Source organism: Lissotriton vulgaris, chromosome 3_1, assembly GCF_964263255.1.
Source record: "Lissotriton vulgaris chromosome 3_1, aLisVul1.2, whole genome shotgun sequence".
Lineage (NCBI taxonomy): Eukaryota > Metazoa > Chordata > Amphibia > Caudata > Salamandridae > Lissotriton > Lissotriton vulgaris.
The window spans coordinates 870,431,789-870,452,762 of NC_141689.1; the positions used below are offsets into that span (position 1 = coordinate 870,431,789).

Here is a 20,974-nt window from a genome sequence, read left to right on the forward strand (position 1 = left end):
ACCCTCACTCACCCTCACTCACCCTCACTCACCCTCACTCACCCTCACTCACCCTCACCCACCCTCACCCACCCTCACCCACCCTCACCCACTCTCCCTCACCCTCACCCTCACCCTCACCCTCACCCTCACCCTCACCCTCACCCTCACCCTCACCCTCACCCTCACCCTCACCCTCACCCTCACCCTCACCCTCACTCTCACTCTCACTCTCACTCACCCTCACTCACTCACCCACACCCTCACTCACCTTCACCCTCACTCACTCTCAACCCCTCACCCTCACTCACCCCCACTCACCCTCAACCCCTCACCCTCAACCCCTCACCCTCCCTCACCCTCACTCACCCTCAACCCCTCACCCTCAACCCCTCACCCTCACCCTCACTCACCCTCAACCCCTCACCCACCCTCAACCCCGCACCCTCACTCACCCTCAACCCCTCAACCCCTCACTCACCCTCACTCACCCTCACCCTCAACCCCTCAGCCTCACCCTCACTCACCCTCACCCTCAACCCCTCAGCCTCACCCTCACTCACCCTCAACCCCTCACCCTCACTCACCCTCAACCTCATGCTAAAGATTTACAAAAAAACCCATAAACAATTCTAAAAGCACTAACTCTAATGCTGCGAGACCTATTGCATTTCTAATGCTTGTTTCCGATGGGAAGAATCTCGGTTTTATTCGAGTTGCAGCGCAGATGGTTGGTGTCCATCCATTGGAAGACTGCTGTAAGGCAGTGTTTCAGATTGAGCTCAGCCGTGTTAGAATTGTCGTCTAGGGGGATGATTAGCTGAGTATCGTCGGCATAGGAGGTGACGGTTATGCCGAACGATTCTATGAGGGTAAGAAGGGGGATAAGATAGATATTGAAGAGGAGGGGACTCAGAATGGAACCCTGAGGGACTCCACAGGACACCTTTTTCTCATTGGAATGGTAGGGGCCGAGGGTGACAGTTTGGTACCTGTCACTGAGGAAAGAACTAATCCAAGATAGGGCAGAGTTGGTGACACCGATGTCCATGAGTCTATTGATCAAAATGGAGTGGGAAATGGTGTCGAAAGCTGCCGTGAGGTCAAGAAGGATCAATATAGCCTTCTTCCTTTGATCTTGAAGGATTTTGATGGTATCGGTCAGTTCGATCAGGGCCGTCTCGGTGGAGTGTTTTGACCGGAAACCGGATTGCTGGGGGTGAAGTAAGTTATGGGAATCCAGGAAGGTCTTTAGCTCCATGTGGACCAACTGTTCTGTTATTTTACCCAGTGCGGGTAGCAGGGTAATCGGGCGGAGGTTAGTCAGGTCTGAGGGAGGTTTGTTCGACTTTTTCATGAGTGGCTTGACCACCCCTTTTTTCCAAGGGCGGGGAACAGAACCGGATATGAGGGATTGGTTGATTATTGCATTGATGGCGGGGTTGACATCATCAATGATGAGGTGAAGGATCTTGGGTGGACAGGGGTCGGAGGGGGAGCCAGATTTGCAGGAGAGGATCGCTTCTCTGGTCTGAGACAAGGAGACCGGAGTAAAGCTTTTGAGACTATTAGCAGGCGGGCAAGATTGGTCCGGGTCCGGGGTTGAATGAGCAGGGGAAGGGGTGGGAAAGTTTTTGTGGATGGAGGTGATTTTGTCATCAAAGTAGTCGGAAATTTTGTCACAAAGTTCTTGAGATGGGGGGATTTCTGGTTGAAGAGCGTTTGGTTTGGTAAAGGATTTTACTATTGCAAAGAGGGTTTTTTGCTTTTGGCTGGCATCCTTAATGGCGTTGACGTAGTAAGTTTTTTTAGCTAATTTAATGGATGAGAGATAGATTTTCCTCTGTAGGATGTAATTGCTGTGGTCGCCGTTATCATAGGTTCTACGCCATTTCCGTTCCGCTTTCCTGCAAAGGAGGTGTGCGGCAGTTAGGTCAGGCGTGTACCAGGGGGCTTTGGTTTTAGTTGTCTTCGAGGCCCTGTCCTGTTTGTGGGGTGGGCATCGACTTGAAATTTCTTGAGAAAGCCATTTATTGAGACAAATTGCGTCTCTGTCGATGTCACCCGAGGGGGGAGGGGCATTAGATGGGGAAAGAGGATGAAGGATAAGGTTTTTCTGGACAGTATTCCAGTTGATGGGGTGGGCGAGATGGCGCGTGCGTTTATTGCAGGTAGGAGTGCAGCAGCTGGAAATATGAAAGGGGATTAGACAATGATCAGTCCAAATTTGAGGTATGGGGGATAGGGAGGAGAGGGACGGGAAGTTTGAGCAAATACCGTCCAAGGTATGTCCGAGGGAGTGGGTGGACAGTTTGACGCTTTGTTGTAGACTGACGATGTCCAACGACTGCATCATTGTTTTATGTGTAGCTTACAAAAGTGTGAATCTTCTGCCTAAATCAGTAGATTTTGCAAGTATACTCGAAATGTGCTAAAATGTTCTCATTTTACACCTGCTAAACATGTATGTGAGGGCTTAAGATCTGATGCCACTTTTTGTGGTGCCACTTCCTGTGATGTCATGCGCATCCCGCGCTGCGATGTCACACGGCGTGGTCACACACTTTGATGCCACTTGCTTACTAATTAACTAGGTTAGCCCCCCACTTCTTTTTTTACGACTTGTGCCCTGCTTTTAGCACAAATAAATAAAGGTAGCATTTATTTGAGTTGCACAGATTTCAGGTGCACTGTGCACTCGTCGAGACGGCTTCCACATAGAAGGTGGGCCAATATGATATTTTAGTTTAAAGACGCATGCTAGATGTGAGAAGCATATATCACATCCCACTATCATCCCATACTATCATCGTACACATCCCACTATCAACCACAAGAGGACAGTAGAACATAACGGCTAGTTCGCACATTCTACACAATACTTAGTGATTGTTTCCAGGAGCTCACGACATTTTAAAAATAAACAAGTATCTGCAATGAGACATTCACCGGGTTTTTAAACTTCTTAGTCAGTGGGTGGGAAGCAAGGACCACATTTAGAGACATCCACTTAATTCCGGAGGTTTAACAGGAAGAAGGCGCAGTCTGCTCTGCTGCCAAAGGTCGTGTCCTCAGCTGTGAATTCCATTCCAACCAGTGCTTTATTTGTACAAAATGTAAATGCCAGGGCCCTCATCAAGAGGCCATTGGAACTTGCACACCATTTCTCCTACCAGTGGTGTCAATGAGCACACCAATACACCTACTAATCATCACACCCCTACAATTGTGACAATTCAGACGATTCCAGGCCCAAAGCTATAAGAATGGCTCAGGTGGCAGGTATTCATCATTTTGTAATACTTAGTGATTTATTAAACAACTGTTGTGCTAATCTCTAAACTAGACAAACAGCGACACCATGTGGCCTGCTGTCATAGTTGCCGGTGTTGACAATTACGTGCTGGTACTGAGCACTGGAAACCCCGGCTCAAATTAAGCACTAAATTGACTTCCTGATAAACATCATGGCAACATGCAGCAGTCTACTTTTTCTAACTTTTCTCATGTTCCCAAGACGGGAAAGTTCTTCACAGGGTGTCACAGTAAAACAAGAAACGGGTTTTCGCTCTCAGCTATGGGCTAAGGCTAAGCCCACCGGAATCTTTTGGAAACCCCCATATGGTGCTACAATAACGGATTGATTATTACTAATGTTTATTTTCTCCATAATTAACATGGTGCCTCCACCTTGCCGAATCTGGTATCCACGGAAAGGTTATCTAGTAGCCTGATGGGCAAAGACAATTAATAATCGTCTTCATCGGTAGTCTGGGTGTAAACATTCTGTTTATTTAGCTTTAACCAGGTAACTGAAAATGTCTAAGGCACAGCATTCTGCAGAGCTTGTCTCCTTTTATTTACAAATGTTAGTACTCACTATGAATGGCAACCTCACAGTCAAACAATCATAGGTCTTGATTAGATATTGATATTACAGATCATCTTGCTAAAGCATGAAATGATCAATCGTCAGTATCTTTGCAAATATAACTGATCAATGGAGCATCATCTTTTGGTTATGTGCCCTGCATGACTGTGCATGGCACAGAGGGGTGCTGTATGCACTGATCTCCCTTGCTCTGAAGTTCTCATACAACCTTTCCCAGCCACGCCTGGCATCTGCTTTCCATTATCCCAGGCTCTCAAATGAACGATTCCATTTTCTCCTTGCTGCACATTATTGTGAACATTGGCTTTCCTCCTGAAACACTCTTCATCTAGGGGTCCTCATCTCATTCATAGCACTCATTAATTATTGAGGGCCTGGGCTTCACTGAAACAGTTCTAGGAGCTCCAGAAAACCAGGGCCTCTCTGAGATCTAGTCCATCAGAGGTGTAAGCATGCTATATCTTAGATAACCTGTATGATAGCAGCTTTCAGTGTCGGGGTCGGGTACGCTGTTGTCCTCATAAGTAAATGAGGCAATGCATCAGTAGGGATAAGATTCAAACCAGCTTTTCAAAATTTGCAATCAATAAATAATTAAAGCAAGACTAACTCAAAAAAAGAGTTTGAGATCAATAATGTAGAATAAACATGAAGGTTTATTAAAATATCAAAGGCAATACAGAATAACATTTAAGGCTTAGTTAGTTCAATTAATCTATCATAAAGCGTATAAATCATCTGCCTTGAATGCATTTAGCGATTTTAAAATAGATGCAACAAACGGGCAGAATCGGAAAAATAAAAGTCCAAAATATGCAGCAAATCAATAGAAAATCAGGCAGTATCTCTAGTAGAGACGCAAAATTATATCTTTCGATCCCAAAACTGAGGTTCTTCTGTGCAATTTTATAGGGTAGAAAGCAATGAGAAGCGCAATGTCAGCATTGGATGAGCAAATGTATCAAATAATCAACAAATCACAGTTCAGCTTCATATATCGTCACATAATACCACCACGTAAAACGATCCCACTACATGAATATTGATTCACCCTTCTCACCTAACGCCATTGGAGGTGTCAGAACAAAAGTGTTCAAATAAACAATGGGAAAACTCATAAAATTAATTGTCTTCAGCGAATGACCAGGAAGAGCCTTGAAAGTAACAAAAGGCTTCCTCCAGAGTTCCTAAAGGACAGCATATCATTACAAAACAAACATTTCACATTTTGCTGTGTGCGGTGCCAAATGAGAGCTTTAAACACAAGATGATTATGATGAAGTCTGCAGCTACATTTTACAAAATAGGGCTGAGGCCTAATTGAGGCATAGTTCAGCAAGGACCAGAAAAAACATTTAAAACATCCCAGCATTTAAATTTCACTTGAAAATAACTCATATTAATAAGCATTTATAGTTCTGATTAATGAAAACTCAGAAAGAGGCACTGGGTAGTTATCAAAAAGTAAGCTACCTCAAGGGCTAACAGTGCAAAGGTTTCTACCCAGGTTATACGCGGATATACTGGGGACCCTGATGTCCACCACTTCCGGGTCACCCCTTCATTCCTACAGCTTCCGGCAGACATCTTACAACTCTCCCGCTCTCCAGTCCACACACATTCACTTCCTGTGAGCCCCAACATTCCATTGGTGACATCACAGGAGCTCAGCAACAGTTGACTCCAGAACCCTCTGCACAGCAGCATTACCCTCGCACATGTTACATTCTCACTACAACATAAGGCGTGTGGTACTCAGCGAATGGTTTCAAAACAGGGAACTGGCAAACCAGGACACAGAGAAAGTTTTCTGTTGTATGGTTTCTGTACAATCAATGTTGATATGCCTAATCGGTTAGATACGTCTGTGCTGATAAAGAATGTAGGTTTTTACGTCTTTGTAGACAGTGAGTGTGGCTGGTAAACAGTGGGAAGCTGAACGTGGGCAGGTGTGCCGGTGGGCCGGTGTGAAGACAATATTGCTACAAGCTAGTGGCTTTGGTTCACTAGAAAATGGCTCAAACTCTTTCTAAATGACCACATACTGCATAAGCAAAATGTTTTGAAAATATGATCTTTAAAATGTATGCTTTGTGCACATTGACATAATTCTACAAACAATGAATATTGAAATATCCGAAGTTTCCCCACGTGTTACAGGACTCTGCCAAATCAAACAATGATGTAAAATATAGTTCCCGATCAAAGTACGTACCCTGAATTAAAAAAAAAGACATTAAAGTACAACACAACACAGCTCAGGAACCAGCATTGACGCCTTGATGGCTCAGTGTTCCTGCTTCTGAGGCAACTGAACGCAGGGCCACTAGAATTATGGAGGACCAATTTATGTGGAAATGTTGCCCAATTCATGCACTGAGGAAATGTAAATTACTCAGGAAGGAAAGGCCCAATATGTGACATTATGTGATTAAAGTCAATTTATGCCACATATTTCATGGGGTTAATAGCAAATTATGTTGTCATTTTAACACCTGATATAAAAGGAATCCAATTACTATAAATGCATGAATTTGTTAACGAAGAAACATAAAAATCATCAGATTGTATTCAATATGTTATTCAGTTAATATTTATGTCTTGCATGAAAGCACAGAGACCCTTTTTATTACGTTGAGCACATGCACTGTCTGCAAAACCTGCTTAAATGAAACAACTGTATTCCTGACTCCTGCTCGCCATTGGTGCACTCCAGGGTCACTCTTCTTTGGTGCCTCCTGTCTCGTTCCTGCAGACGATATCTCACTTCCTTTCAAGACTGAGAAGCACTTCCAAAAGCACTTAATAAAAGGTACCCGGAAGTTTAAAACAGATGCTTTCGATTCCAGGCGACAGGGAAGGGGGTTGGCTATTTTTTTTTTTACATGCCCTAAATTGGGCTCTAATAAAAGGATATCGCCTGAGGCCGAGGTGGCCCTATTCAGAATCTGCAAAGACAGGACGAATTTGAGGAAAGCTGAAGACATTTTTCCTTTTATTACCTCTTTGGTGGCCTGCTCCTTAATTCTCCAGAATTGGAGGTCTAGGGAAGCACCCACCTACGATAAATGGTTTAATAAAATGAAATGAACGCCAGCTTTTGAAGAAGCCTACGCATGCCGGGTGGGAGCTATTAAGAAGTTTAGAAAAAATTGGAAATTTTGGGGTAATTTGGAAAACCAGGTGGAGGAGTAGTATCACCCAGAGGGAAGAGGGAGGAAGAGAGGCTCTCTCTCACATTATCTGTTTTTAAACCTTTGGTAGGATAAGGAATACTTTCTAGGAGAGCTTGGAGGTAAAGACAAGGAAGTAAATAAAAAAAATAAAGAAAATGTTTTAAAAAAATTAAAAGAAATGGTAGGAGAGGGGAGGAAGGGGATGGAAAAAGAAAGGAAAAGATTTTATTTGGTATCCCTCTCCATTCTCCGGACCCTTTTTTACACTTTAGTCTAGTAGTTTTGCACATTTGCACAATTGCACATTTGCACTTGCACTTTAAAACTGGGGCACTTTAGATTCCTTTTCGCTGCTCAGCGGCTAGGTTGTTATACATGACAACGCTATGCAGAACGGCTTCTCTGCTTTTACCTGTTATTGTTTGTAGACAATTTAATTGCTTTAAGTCATTTTTAAGCTTGCCTGGACTCCTGTCATGATTGTTTATATGTTATATCGATGTTCTCAGTGCTCTGCTCGATAAAAAATAAAAAATAAAAAGGCTGAGAAGCACCAGTAAAGTACAATGTACGTACGCTTGCTTAATATATATGCCTTCCTGCGCACTCTTTTTTTGCTTTCCCTCACTTCATATATCAGCACGGCACCTGCTTTTCCGCCGCCACCCTCATGTTTTGGACAGCATGGTGCCCACAATGCTTGTTATCCTTGCTCCTTCCCAGAGTAAAGCAAATTGTGTAACTCTGGGCTGAAAACAAGAATACATGCATATTCATATGACTTATGTTGTAAAACTTGTCTTTAGTTTAGGGCTCACCTTATGTTAACTCGAAAGGTCTTTGAAGGCACCTCTTTCACTTAAGGAACAATCCCGCAGAAGAACAGTACAGAGCATTTCATACTTAGTAGTTGTGTGTCCCACCAAAAGCACTATAGGATTAAAAATATTAAATGTTCTTCTAAAGTTTTTAGAAACCTTCTCAAAATAACAACACTTTTCTCTTTTCATCAATTGGGAATGTCCACAGTATCTGGGAAAAATTGTCACCTATTTAATTGCCTGAATGCAGTTATCAACAGCTAAAAAGGGACCTAGGATGACCAGTTCTAAGGTCAGCGTGTAGTTCACCCCTTGTGCAGTGAATTTAACAAGTTGTGGTTCATTTTAGGTGGATACACTAGTTGTTGAAACCTTTAAATTATGCAGCACGCTGTTCACTAAGCGGTAGGACTTGGAACTGTCAGCTCCTCGCTTTTTCCCATTCCCTTTGTGGGATATGATTTTGGTTACTCTTTATGGGGACAGTCATGTAATCTTAGCGCCGGGACACCTCCATCGGAGGTAGCTGCGCGCTCTATAAGCTCCATAAATAAATAAATAAATAAATATTATGTAGTAAGTATAGAAAATTCATAATTAGGCACAAAATTGACTGTTGCAAAATCACGTTTTAGGGCAGTAGCCTTTAGGTAATGAAATGCAAATTCAGCAACGTTTTACTCAGGAATGCATGTTTTTTCACATGTATTTACAATAACTTAATATAAATTGTAGTATAAAACTTTACACAGGAACAAGTTACTATTGTTATCGCAACTCAAATGAGCTATTCTTGTAACAATGCTCACCTTTCTGTTAAGTTTAAATATAACCCAAAGAGCCAGGCATTTTACCGGGCAGGTTGTGCTGATTGACTGTGTAGCAGAGGTAAATTTGCTTTGAAGTTTAAACTGAGGGTTGGGGCGGGGCGGGGTTAAGTGGTCAAAGTTCCAATCAGATGGGAACAATGTCATTGCCTCTGCGAGGTGTGTTATACGTCTTCCAACGTGAACAAGAAAAGACAATACAGGTGTGTATAGAAGTAATGGACTTGTGGATATTAAACACCTAAAATGGAAGTTGAGGGTGCCTTTGGGCACTTATCTGACATACTTGTAAAGGCCGGATTTCCTAGTAACTGAGATACCTTACTGCTCCCTCACATGGTTTCTTTCTGGGGTCTGTGAACTTGTAAATGAGTAGTTCCATGTCCTGGTGTGGAATGGGTGTGTATTCCAGGGGCATAAACACTCATCTTTCATAAACTCTCATTAGTGTCAACACGCTGCCTGTGGATGTCTATGTGCTATGCTCTGACGGTTTTTTAGACAACCCCTGTTGCCGCACGCAGTTCCTTTTGAGATAGCTGGGAGAAATCAGAAGACCCAACTTCCAAATTCCCAAAGGGGTGTACTGAGATTAAAGGCACCACCTTTGACCTGTGTGACTTCTATGGAGCGGAGGGCACTAAACAGTCATAGTACTTACTGTAAGTGGAGATTGTGTCATGGAGGGGTGTGCTGGAGCATCATAGAGGTGTAGGTTGGGAGGTGACCAGTGGTGGCTGGTGATGTTTGAAAGTGTTGAAGCTTGTGACCTGTCCTGAATTGCCTCTGGTTTCACTGCTTCAGGGACGAGTTAGAGATCACATAAGAATTTTCACACCACTTTTTTCCACATATATACATGTCATTGCACTCTACCATGCACACTCCATTCTACCCTGCAAAACTCTACTCTTCGTCACTGCACTCTATCCTGCACCACTCTACTCTACCCTGCACTACTCCACTGTACGTCACTGCACTCTACTCTGCACCACTCTATAATACCCTACACCACTCTACTATATGCCACTCTACTCTACGACACTCTACTCTGTAACACTGCATGCTCTACCATTGAACTCTATACTACTCTACTCTGCACCACTGCACTCTACTCTACACCACTCTACCCTATGCCACTCTTCATCATGGCAATGTATGTCACAACACTTTACGCCACTCTAATCTACACCACTCCACGCTACAACTCTGCACTCTACACTAATCCATTCTAATTTACTCTGCACCACTGCACTCAATGTCACTGCACTCTGCCACTCCATGTCACTGCACTCTGCCCTACATCACTCCACTCTACCCTGCACCACTTCACTCTGCGCCACCTCACTCTACTCTGAAACAATCTATTCTACGCCACTGCACTCTTTGCCACTCTACCCCACTCTATGCCACTCTACTTTTCGCCCCACCATTCCACACTGTGCCACATCGCTCTGTGCTGATCCAATCTGCACTACTCTGTGCCACTGCACTTTACTCAAAACCACTGTACTCTACATCGCTGCACTCAATGCCAGTGCACTCTACACCACTTTCTTCAAAACCAATGCTCTCTGCGCCACTCAATTCTGCACCAATCTACTCTGCACAACTGCACTCTATGTCACTTCACTCTAGGCCACTTTACTCCACTCTACATCACTCCTCTCTACGACATTATACTCCATGATACTCCACTCTATGACACTCTCCTCCATTAAACTTTACTCCGCTCTTCAACACTCTACCCCACTGTATGCGTCTTCACTCTTCAACACAATACCCCACTGTATGCCACTCTATGGCATACTAGTCCCCTCTGTGGTGCTCTACGCAACTCTCTCCACGCCACTTCATGCCACTTTACTCCACTCTATTCTACAGCACACAACTCCACTCTGCTCTACTCCACTGCTACACTCCACGCCACTACACTCTATGACACTCTCCTCCATTAAACTTTACTCCGCTCTACAACACTCTACCCCACTGTATGCGTCTTCACTCTTCAACACAATCCTCCACTGCATACCACTGTATGGCATTCTACTCCCCTCTGCGATGCTCCACGCAACTCTCTCCACGCCACTTCATGCCACTTTACTCCACTCTATTCTACAACACACAACTCCACTCTGCTCTACTCCACTGCTACACTCTACGCCACTCCACTCTATGACACTCTACTCCACTCTACGAAATACTTCAACACTCTACTCCATTGTATGCCATTCTACTTTACTACACTACTTCACTGTATACCACTCCACTGAACAACTAACTCATTAACTCTAGGCCACTATACTCCACTCTAGACAACTCACTCTACACCACTCCATGTTACTTCACTCCATTGCTTAATTTGTGCCGGTGGTTTCCGGTGCCTAGCACTGGCACTTATCTATCAGCTACCAGGTCTAGAGACCCGATTGCCAACTCACATCAACCATAACTGCATAATCTGTGTCTGTGTAACCCAATAATGTGTTCCCAATCACATAATACATCCATGCTCCTTCAGTCAGTGTTTCCGGTGGGTGGGCCAATGATTGGGCTGGATTTGTTCCTGTGGAGCTGCGGCAGCCACGCCAGTGTGCGTGCTGTCACCTTTTTAAAACTCTATGTCGTTGGCCTGTCTTTACCATTACGAGGTACACACGCACGATGCTCAGTTACATCTGAGCGGCACTATTATTTGAAGCAGTGTGCAGTAAACCTAACGTTATGTGACGTGACCCAGTATGTAACGCTGCTTTTTATTGATTGTGTTGGTGGTTGGTATGTTACTGTTCCATGAGTGAAGACTGGCTCCGAGCAATCATGCCCCAGGGCACCATGTGCTATCTCCAGGCCGGGAGGCCGGAAGGGAGGGGGTCTGGGCCAATTTTGAAACAAGGGCTGGACTGGTTTTGCAAGGTCTTTCTTCCCCTATTGTGCAGCAATTCCAGATCCCTGTCCTCTGAAGTCTGGGTCAGTGAATCAATCCCTAGAGCCAAAATGGAGTTTACAGAGCACCACACGGTGGTAGTCGCTGATTGCCTTTTGGGCAGCAAAAGCGAGACATGTAAATTCTCAGAGGGAAAGGTTTGGAGATGATGAAGGGGCCTGCTACACTTTGTTGCTCCTTTCCCTTCCATACTTTTCCCACTGTCATTTTCCCTGAATGGTTTCCTAGACTGAGCTGCCCACTTACTGTGTCTGCTTTGTCCAGGCCAGCCTCAACCTTGTGGCAAAACCTAGATTGCCGGATGCTGGCAGCTTAGCATCAACTAAGCCCTTCCTTGCTTTCCTGTGCACATCTTGATGATCTGTGCTTAGTTGTCTTGTGGCTTGAATTCTACTCCTAACTGTCCCCTTCTCAAATTGGGTTTCCTACAGTAGTTATGAACCCTCGAAAATCCCCTTTACCCAAACAACACTCCTGCCAAAATAAATGCAGCAAGTGAACCCTTCTCCGAACTGCACGCATGTTTCTTCAAGCCAAGAGAATCCCACTAAGTAATGGCTGTCTCAGAGTAAGATGGCCCATTGTTTCTTTCCACAGCCCTTGAGAACGTGTGCCGATGGCTGTCGGCTTAATTGCTCTAACATGTGCTTTGCTTTCACAGCTCATTCTAATTTTGAAATGAACACACAGCGTTATATACCGACATGTCGTGTCAGCAATATTTTCATTTGTCAGAGTCATTGGTCCTTAATCATAAATGCCGGGGTTTTTCTTTAAGGACACATTCATTATAGTAGGCATGAGGAGATTAAGTGATTTGCCCAGAATCACAGGATGCTGGGACGCCGAGATTCTAACCTGGCTCCCCAGCTCCAAAGTCGGCAGCTCTAGCCATTACCCACATCCACTCAACACATTTATGGTTAGTAGTTGGTTCTGTTTTAGGTCTGCGCGAACAGGGGGCATGGGCTGGTGCAAGCTGCTTCCTAACGAGAGCCCAGGCACCTTTTTCTTTGCAAATTAACCACTGCTTTACTCCAACCTATACCACAACAGTCTATGCCAATCTATGCCACTCAACTCTACAATACTCACCTGCACTCTATGCCCTTCCACTCTATGACACTTTAATCCCTCCATGACACTCCATGACATTCTACGCCACTTCGGTCTATGTCACTCTACGCCACTTTAGGCCAGCCCATGCCAGTCCACGCCACTCTATGGCCCTCTATGCAACGCCACTCTAAGCCACTCTACACCACGCTACAACACTTCACAGCAACCTCCTTTATGCCACTAACGTTTAGCCATGCCGAACAGCATGTAAAATGTTAATAAATTACATTGGCAATAGATCTTACATAGGCGATATCTATTGGCTTTGCCAATGCTTGTTTAACCATGGGGTCCTTCAGAAGGCATGTTTCCTACATTATTGTCTAGCTCTTTGGTTAAGTGCCTGCTCTAAGATTCTCCGACCACTTATTTTACAGGAGGGATTGACCAGGGTGTGCCTGGTTAGGGCATTGTCCATGTACTGGCTTCCTTTTGCTATGTTCTCTCCAAACATTTCCTCTTGTTCGTATTCACTGTACAGTTTGTATGGAACTGTTAATTAACAACATACCAAGGACACACTGTTGCCCTATTTGGAAATCTAGATAGCTTTAGCTTTAAAAATAGCATAGGTGTTGCTCTCTCTCTTTCCTTTCATCCAGAAGAACTTGTTGGGGAGATCAAACATGCTGAGCTCTTAGAACTGGATAATGACTTTTCCAAACAAACCATGCAACATTTGTTATGCCAGAAACGAAGTGCGAGAAACGTACTCAGTGGACTTCCCATTATTAGCCTGATTCATCAAGCCGAAATGGGCTCGCAAAGGGCCAGATTTTGAGAATCTGGCCCTTTGCGAGCTCTATTTTTGCATTTGGGATTCATCATCCCAAATGCAAAAATCGGTAATAGCAATTTCGCTATTTTGCGATGAATTACATTTAAGGAATCTCAATTTGAGATTCCTTAAATGCAATTCATCATCCATTTTTAAAATTGCGAATTCGCAATTTCGGCCCGCTATTTACCGCGAGGTCAAACCTCGTGGTAAATAGCGAAAACTTAGAAAAATGCTTTTAAAAGCATTTTTCTAAGTTGCATGTTGCACACAAACATGTCCTTTGGACATGTGTGTGCGCAACACCTGTTCGTATTTACTTTTAAGGGGTGCTACAGGGTGTCCTGTGGACACCCCTGGCACCCTTTAAATCGCAATCTTTTTTGCGATTAGCAAATTGCTAATCACAAATAAGGAATACTCCCCATTCATTCCTATGGGCCCATAGGAATGAATGGAGAGTTATTCCTTATTTGCGATTAGCAATTTGCTAATCTCAAATAAGGAATATGTAGGAATCGCTTTTGTTTTTGCGATTCCTACATGAATGCCGTTTTGCGAGTCTGGAATAGCGATTCCTTATGATTCGCTATTTCAAACTCGCAAAACGGCACTATGATGAATCCGGCCGTATATCACAAGCTAAACTACCGTAATCAGTGACTTTTCTTGAAACTGTCTTGCTAAACGCTCCCTGTCTTAGTCATAGAAAGGAAGGTCACATTGTGCTGTGTGAACACAGCTGATCTCCGAACCACAGCGCAGCCCCATGTGATCTGATTGCTGTGTCATGGTACAAGCTGCCAGTAGTCTTGGGTGTTTCTTACAAAGTCCAACATGCTTTCTTTCACACATTTCTGCAAAGCTGCTCCAATGCAAGGATTTTCCGATCCCTGGGCAAAATGGCAATTTGCCTTTTGGTTGTTACGACTCCTCTGCCAGGGAGATTATTTTTGAAGCAATTTCTTGCAGCCTGGTACCCTCTTATGGCTTCTGGTGGTGGTGCTGCAAGGCAATTGTCTAATGGTGCATGGATGTAGCTCAGGCCAAGCCGTAGGGTTCTGAGAGACCAAACAGGGGCAGATACAGGAAAAGAATATGGTGCACTCCTAAGCCATCCTCATATAAAAGGAAGCAGCCACGCACCTTCACAGAGTACTGTGCACACTCTTCCTGCAAAGCTCACCCAATGAATGCCCCCGAACATAGCTTATTCTTGCTGAGCAGAAATTAGAACTCGAACACCGACTTCTATGTTCAGTATCCCCTGACATGGATGCCCCCAGTTTATTATTCAAGGACCAGCATTTTAACAGGGATAAGCAACGCGCATCACACCGCATATACCACAAATTGCCAAGAATTACTACCAACTTGTGAAGGCCAGCATTTTTGCAGTTGCGGTGACTGATCAAAATTGCATGAGGGCTAGCATTTTATCACAATGGGCACTGTGCACACCCCCCACACACAGGAAACAGCCTTTACAATGCGGCCAGAGCCATGTGTGCCATTTCCCCATAAGCCCAAGCACCCATGCCTTAACCACACATATGCATGGTTAAGGCAGTGCGTGGTCTAGATGTTGGGATGGGCGAGCGGACGCAGTGAGGTAAGTGGCGCTGGGACGAGTTTTTGGGGATGGGAAGTTTTTAGGGGTAGGGGTAATTTTTAGGGCTCAGGGTGTTGGGGTAGTTTTTAGGGCTGTGGGGGGGGTTGGGGTCGTTTTTAGGACTCTGGGGGGGGGGGGGGGGGGAGGGGTAGTGTTTAGGCCTTGGGTGGTCGACTAGTTTTTGGGACTCGGGGTAGTGTTTAGGATCGTGGTAGTTTTAAGGGCTCAGGGGGTTGGGGTAGTTTTTAATGCTGAGAGGGGTTGGGTTAGTGTTTAGCGCTCGGGAAGTGTCGGGGGAGTGTTTAGGGCTGGGGTTTCAGGGTAGTGTTTAGGGCTTAGGTGGATCGGGTGGAATTTAAGGCTCAGGGGGAGGTCAGGGTAGTGTTTAGGACTCAGGGGGTCAGGGAAGTGTTTAGGGCCCGGGGTAGTGTTTGGGGTGGGGGAAGTGGGGTAGTTTTTAGGGCTCAGGGGGTTGGGTAGTCTTAAGCGTTCAGGGGTGTTAGATAGTGTTTAACGCTCAGGGGGGTCGGGTAGTGTTTATGGCTTGGAGGTCAGGGTAGTGATCAGGGCTCAGGGAGGACCGGGTAGTGTTTAGGGGTCAGGGGGGGTCGGGTAGTGTTTAGGGCTCAGGGGAGGTCGGGCAGTGTTTAGGGCTCGGAAGGGTTGGGGAAGTGTTAAGGGCTGGTTAGAGTAGTTTTAAGGGCTCAGGGTGGTCGAGGTAGTATTTAGGGCTCAGGGCTGGGGGTTGGGGAGTGGTCTGTACCTCACATCCCTTTACCACTCATGGCTTTACCACAAAATTACATAGTTAAGGCATGTGCGGTAAAGGCTTGCGTGGTAAAGAAATGCATTGTTTAGACACATTTTTTTGTTGGGGGCGTGTAGTAAAGGCACGCGTAGTTTAGCCATGCGTGTCTCTGTCATACTGTGAAACCAAGATGTGTGCTATTCCTAACAGAAGAGGGGGGGAGGTAAATTCCTTACCTGGAGGAGTGCTCCTATAAGTAGCAAGGAACCTCACACACCCCTAGGGATGTCATGCTTCATCATAGGGCAGCTCCTCATTGGCTGGCACTGCAATGCCCAACGGGCCCAGCATGGAGGCTCTTTGCTGGAGATCTTTTGCCTGTGATCGTGGACGATGATGAAGCGGATGTGTGCGGAATGTGAGGTGTATATACAAAAGTGAGTGTGGGAAATATGCAAATTAAAAATAACTATGAGAACTCCGCTCCGGACTCCACGAATGGATGAGTCGGACGTGACGCCACTGAGCACCCGTTACGGCGGAGCATTTGGCTAATTTTCTCCGCACTCCTTGTCCCTACTCAGAGGAACCTCGTTGCTGTTGGTGTATTTGGTGAAGGTATGGTTATCTACTTTTACACACAGATATATACCGCCCCTCAATGAGTAGTTAGCAGGGATTTTAGGTCCTGAAGAAATGCCACGATCTCTAAGACACAAAATGGCATGAATCATGTTGACCGACATCCTTACTAAAACGCTTGATGAGACGACTTGATTATCTTCTTGCAAGTATGGTAGGTTTTTAATCATGACATGAAATCCACTAATTAAAGTTGGTTGAGCTTGTTCCTTTAGTTATTTATAATTTACATATTTGTGTGAGGGCTCTTGCTCCTCATAGGAACACTCCCCCACGGTTATGACTTTACCTCCCATCTTCTGTTAGGAACAGCACACCTCTTTGTTTCACAGAACATATCTTGGTGCTCGTGTATTGGACCTTTTTTGCCCCTGGTCCCTCCTTGTTTATTTGTTGCCTCGGTCATACAACACACACAGGCACACACATTGCTTCAAGTTACTTTTTTAAAGTCCAACACATTCCCTGCTGTTGCACTAACTGGAGTAGGAATAGTAATTTATATTATTCCTAAGTCCAGCTCGCCATCTAGTGCAAGTCGTAGAAACGACTTGCGGTGAAATGCCATGCGTAGTAACAACACGGACGATGTAAAATTTGCTTTGTTACCTACCTCAATGTAATATGTGGCGTTGTAACGTCACATATTCCAGTCAGCCACTGGTCCAGTCCTACATGCTGCCAATCAGCAACAGAGGACACACTCCACATGTCTCTTGGCTCAGGGGTACTGCGCTGCTCACCTCAGTAAAAAATAAAATGGCAATTAAATCATTTAATGACCATTTTAGTTATTCACCCTGGACTCGCTGCGGGCAGGGGTGGTGATGCTCCCCGCCCTCATTGAGAAACTGCTGCTGTATTTAAACCATACCCTAGGATCATAAGAATCTGTATTATGCTTTTTTGCATTCATCGCTTTCAATGATTTCACTGTGCATGAATTTAATTTAGTTCAAATGAGATCCATGCAAACCTCGGTTCTTCATGGAATCAAGTGCCACATGTATAACCGTCAGGTTTTGCGTGTCGCAAATGGGCATTTTTTTAGCTATTCGCAATTTCCGCGACACAAAACCTGATGTACAGCAGTGTCTCAGACACTGTTTGCGATTCTCACATGGGTCGCAGGGGACCTGCCATTTAATATTCATGAGACGTGTCAATTTGTGATCCATTGGAAATGTCTGCCACTCACAAGGATGGGCGCTTACTGCCGTCAGACATTACATTTCGAAAAATGTTAAAGTATTACATGCTGCTGATGATTATGGATGGTTATTTTTGTCATCTTTTTAGGTATGGCATCTCAGGAAGTGTGAATGTAACTGGTGATGAGGTCAAAAAGCTGGACGTCCTCTCCAATGATTTGGTTATTAACATTCTGAAGTCATCCTATAGCACGTGCGTCCTGGTGTCTGAGGAGAATAAGGAAGCCATTATCATTCCGAAAGATAAGCGGGTCAGTACTGATGCTTCCACTGAGGAAAATGCACGCTCTGTAGTTACCACAAGCCCAGCATAGCAAGGCAGACCTATCGTTACGAGAGTTGAACCGCTTAACATTAAGAGTGTGCGAATGTTGACGTGTTATGTGTCTATTCACCGGTGCCTTTTACGTTATTTAATTTATTGTTGAGTTTTTTCTATAACATTCTAGGCTCAAATAGTGTCAAAGTGCTTTACAGCAAAGGTAAAGGAGGGTTTACATCCTCTGCAAGTGGAAGAGATAAGTAATATTATATACCATAGTATGGCAATTGAGACCTACGGAAATATTTGCTACTCTCATCGGTAATACTGAATGCATGTAATTGTATACATTTAGAATGTATGTACATTTGATTTCAGCAGCGGCTGAACATATGCAGAGAGCAACACTACCATAGTAAGGCCCAAGATACATATAGATAGGTAATAAGCAGCCATTATTGAAATGCAGAGTGGGGTTAGTACATGAAGGTGACGTAGAGCTCCCTTGAACCTCTGCATAGTGACACCGAATTGACATATTTTGTCTAGTAGCAGCAAGTGACGCTTTTTTTACATCTGAAGTCAGTAAGCAGTAGTGCAAGAGCAATCCAACAGTGAAAGTCTATATAATCCGTAGGCTCCGTTTACTGCTATGTAGAAAGTGAGTGATGCTAGGGCAGGAGCGGCGGATCACTTGTGCAATTCAACAACATAGTGAATCTCCTTGATATACAGCATCTGAAATCAAAAGGACCCGTTCGCGAGCAGTGAAAGAGGAGGAGACAAAGCATTTTACACAGCAATGCCAGCAATGCCACCTTTTCCAAGTTTGTTTGGGTGACAGGTGGGGAAGTGGAAGAAAAGATCAATGCCTGGGGGTCGCCTCCTGCTGCTGGCGGATGGTCTGTCTGTCCCTCAGGGGCTTAAACAGATGAAGAAGGGGATCTGCAATCGCCACTTTCCATCATACAGTAATCTAAATCGATGCAAAAAACTTTACATTTAAGTAAAAGCACAAGATACTTTAGATGCCCAATATCCTAGGAAAAAGCTGGCACCTGGAAAGGAAAGCAGGGACTAAAAATCTATCTCTGTTTGCTATAATTTAGACCCAAGGATCGTACACCCTAAGGTCATCCCTTAAAGTCCTACAAACACATTGTCTCCATTGTGCTGTTCAGTTCATTAACAGGGTGAATTGAGGATTATGATGAATAAACAGAAGCGGGAGGTGAAACCAGTAAGTCCCCTTTTGAGAAGAGGGATGGTGATCCGGCTGTAGTACTGATGAGCCATTCTGCCCTTTCTAGGCGGCCAAAAGATGCCCCTAACTGCCCTGACCAACACCACTGAGGTCATTATGAGGAGGGGCCCTGATTTGACCTTTTGACCCCAAACTCCTGTTTTCAACTGAAACAGGATCAGTATTAGTGCGGCGTTACCACACCATGTATTCTGGTGTGTGTAATACCACATTGATTGCCAGCCACATATCCACCTGCAGATGGAATGTATCACCCAAAAAGGGTAGGAAACCTGAGAAGCAAAAGCGGAAGTCAGTGTTGTAACATAGATTACCACGTTATTTACTAGATGTCGCCTGCTAAAATGGCACAGTAATCAGTTGCGGCCAGCACGGATCACGGATGGGGGGGTGGGGGGGGGGGGGGGGGTCGTGAGAGAAGAGGCTGTCAATAAAAAAAGAAAAGAACTTACCTACTCTCACATCAGGTTCACAAGGAACAACCTACTTGCAGAGCTGCCACATGTTACAATGGTCGCCCATTGCAACTAACCTCTGTAGTCCTGTTTAATTGAATTATCCCCGTCTGCTGGCAGCATGGACACTGAAGCAAGGGGCAGTGAATTTGACATCAGAACCATCTGACATCCATCACAGCATTGGATCTTTATCACATCTTTAGCCCCTCAACCACCTCTTATTTGTTGCTGAGGGGTTAGGAGATGGGCAAGGAGGGTAAGCTACAGACTGTTGACAGGGACCTAGAGATTCCTACAGCTCCATCCATGACCACCCCGGGGAGAGACAGCAATGATTATGCCATAAGTACCCCCATGATTCTAAGACCACACCTCAAGAGCAACCAGCCTCTTTCAACGTTTCTTTATACTCCATTCTTGCTACTCAATCTGCTGTTTGTCACATTCCTTCTGAACATTGTCGTACAGCCTTCAATCGTATACCCCTCGTTCTTGACTGCCTCTGTCTGCCATGGAGTTAACACAGTTGATGACCGGGCCCGCGAGTGTGTTTTGCTCCCTCTCCTTGGCCCTCCATGCTGATTTCTGCTCTGTGATGCCCTTCTGTATGTACCATTGCTGCGCTCCATCAGGATTAAGGATGCCAGATTTTTTCATATTTTCCAAGTTTCAGAGACTCTGATAATTCTTGTACCTGCATAAGAGGGTGTCCTCTGCTGTGCCTTCATCAGCATTTGGCTTTTTGCCACCTCTTCTGTATTAGGAGCTGCCATTCTTCTTGGATGTATCAGTGCTTCTTAGGCTGTAGACTACCTTATTAACCTCCAATGCCTGCCAGCATAAAGGCCAATACAGAGAGTACCTCTCAGTGTTTGTCCTCTTCACTGAAGGACTCACACCTTCAGTGGGATTCTCGCACACCCTGCCCTGTTGCTTAGGGTACCTTGGCTGCCCTTCTGCAATTTTACATCTACTCCATTCCACTTCAACACCAAAGATCTTCTTTTCTGGGTGTTACTCTCTTGTTCTTGCTGTTAGGTTGGCTAAATTGATTCATTCACTCCTCACCCTAATGTCTCTAGGGGTGACTTTAGCCCAGGTCAAGGGTGGTGATACCTCCACCCCCAGAGATAAATTATCAGCCTCAGAACCCAGAAATGTCCACTATTTTCGGAAGTATTCATTTGGTTCAGTGGAAGCAGAACCCGATGTCTCCAATGCTCACCCATATCTCAGTA

General features: G+C 44.8%; 1 protein-coding gene across 2 annotated transcripts in view; it reads left to right on the plus strand.

Annotated features, from left to right (window-relative positions):
• The window catches only part of LOC147727140 (fructose-1,6-bisphosphatase isozyme 2), a 326,433-nt gene that overhangs the window by 46,326 nt on the left and 259,133 nt on the right, over window positions 1-20,974 (plus strand). For both annotated transcript variants that reach the window (XM_086961191.1, XM_086961190.1), the window contains exon 2: window positions 17,841-18,003. In XM_086961191.1, coding sequence (XP_086817317.1) covers window positions 17,841-18,003 — 163 coding nt within the window. The remainder of the gene's footprint in view (window positions 1-17,840; window positions 18,004-20,974) is intronic.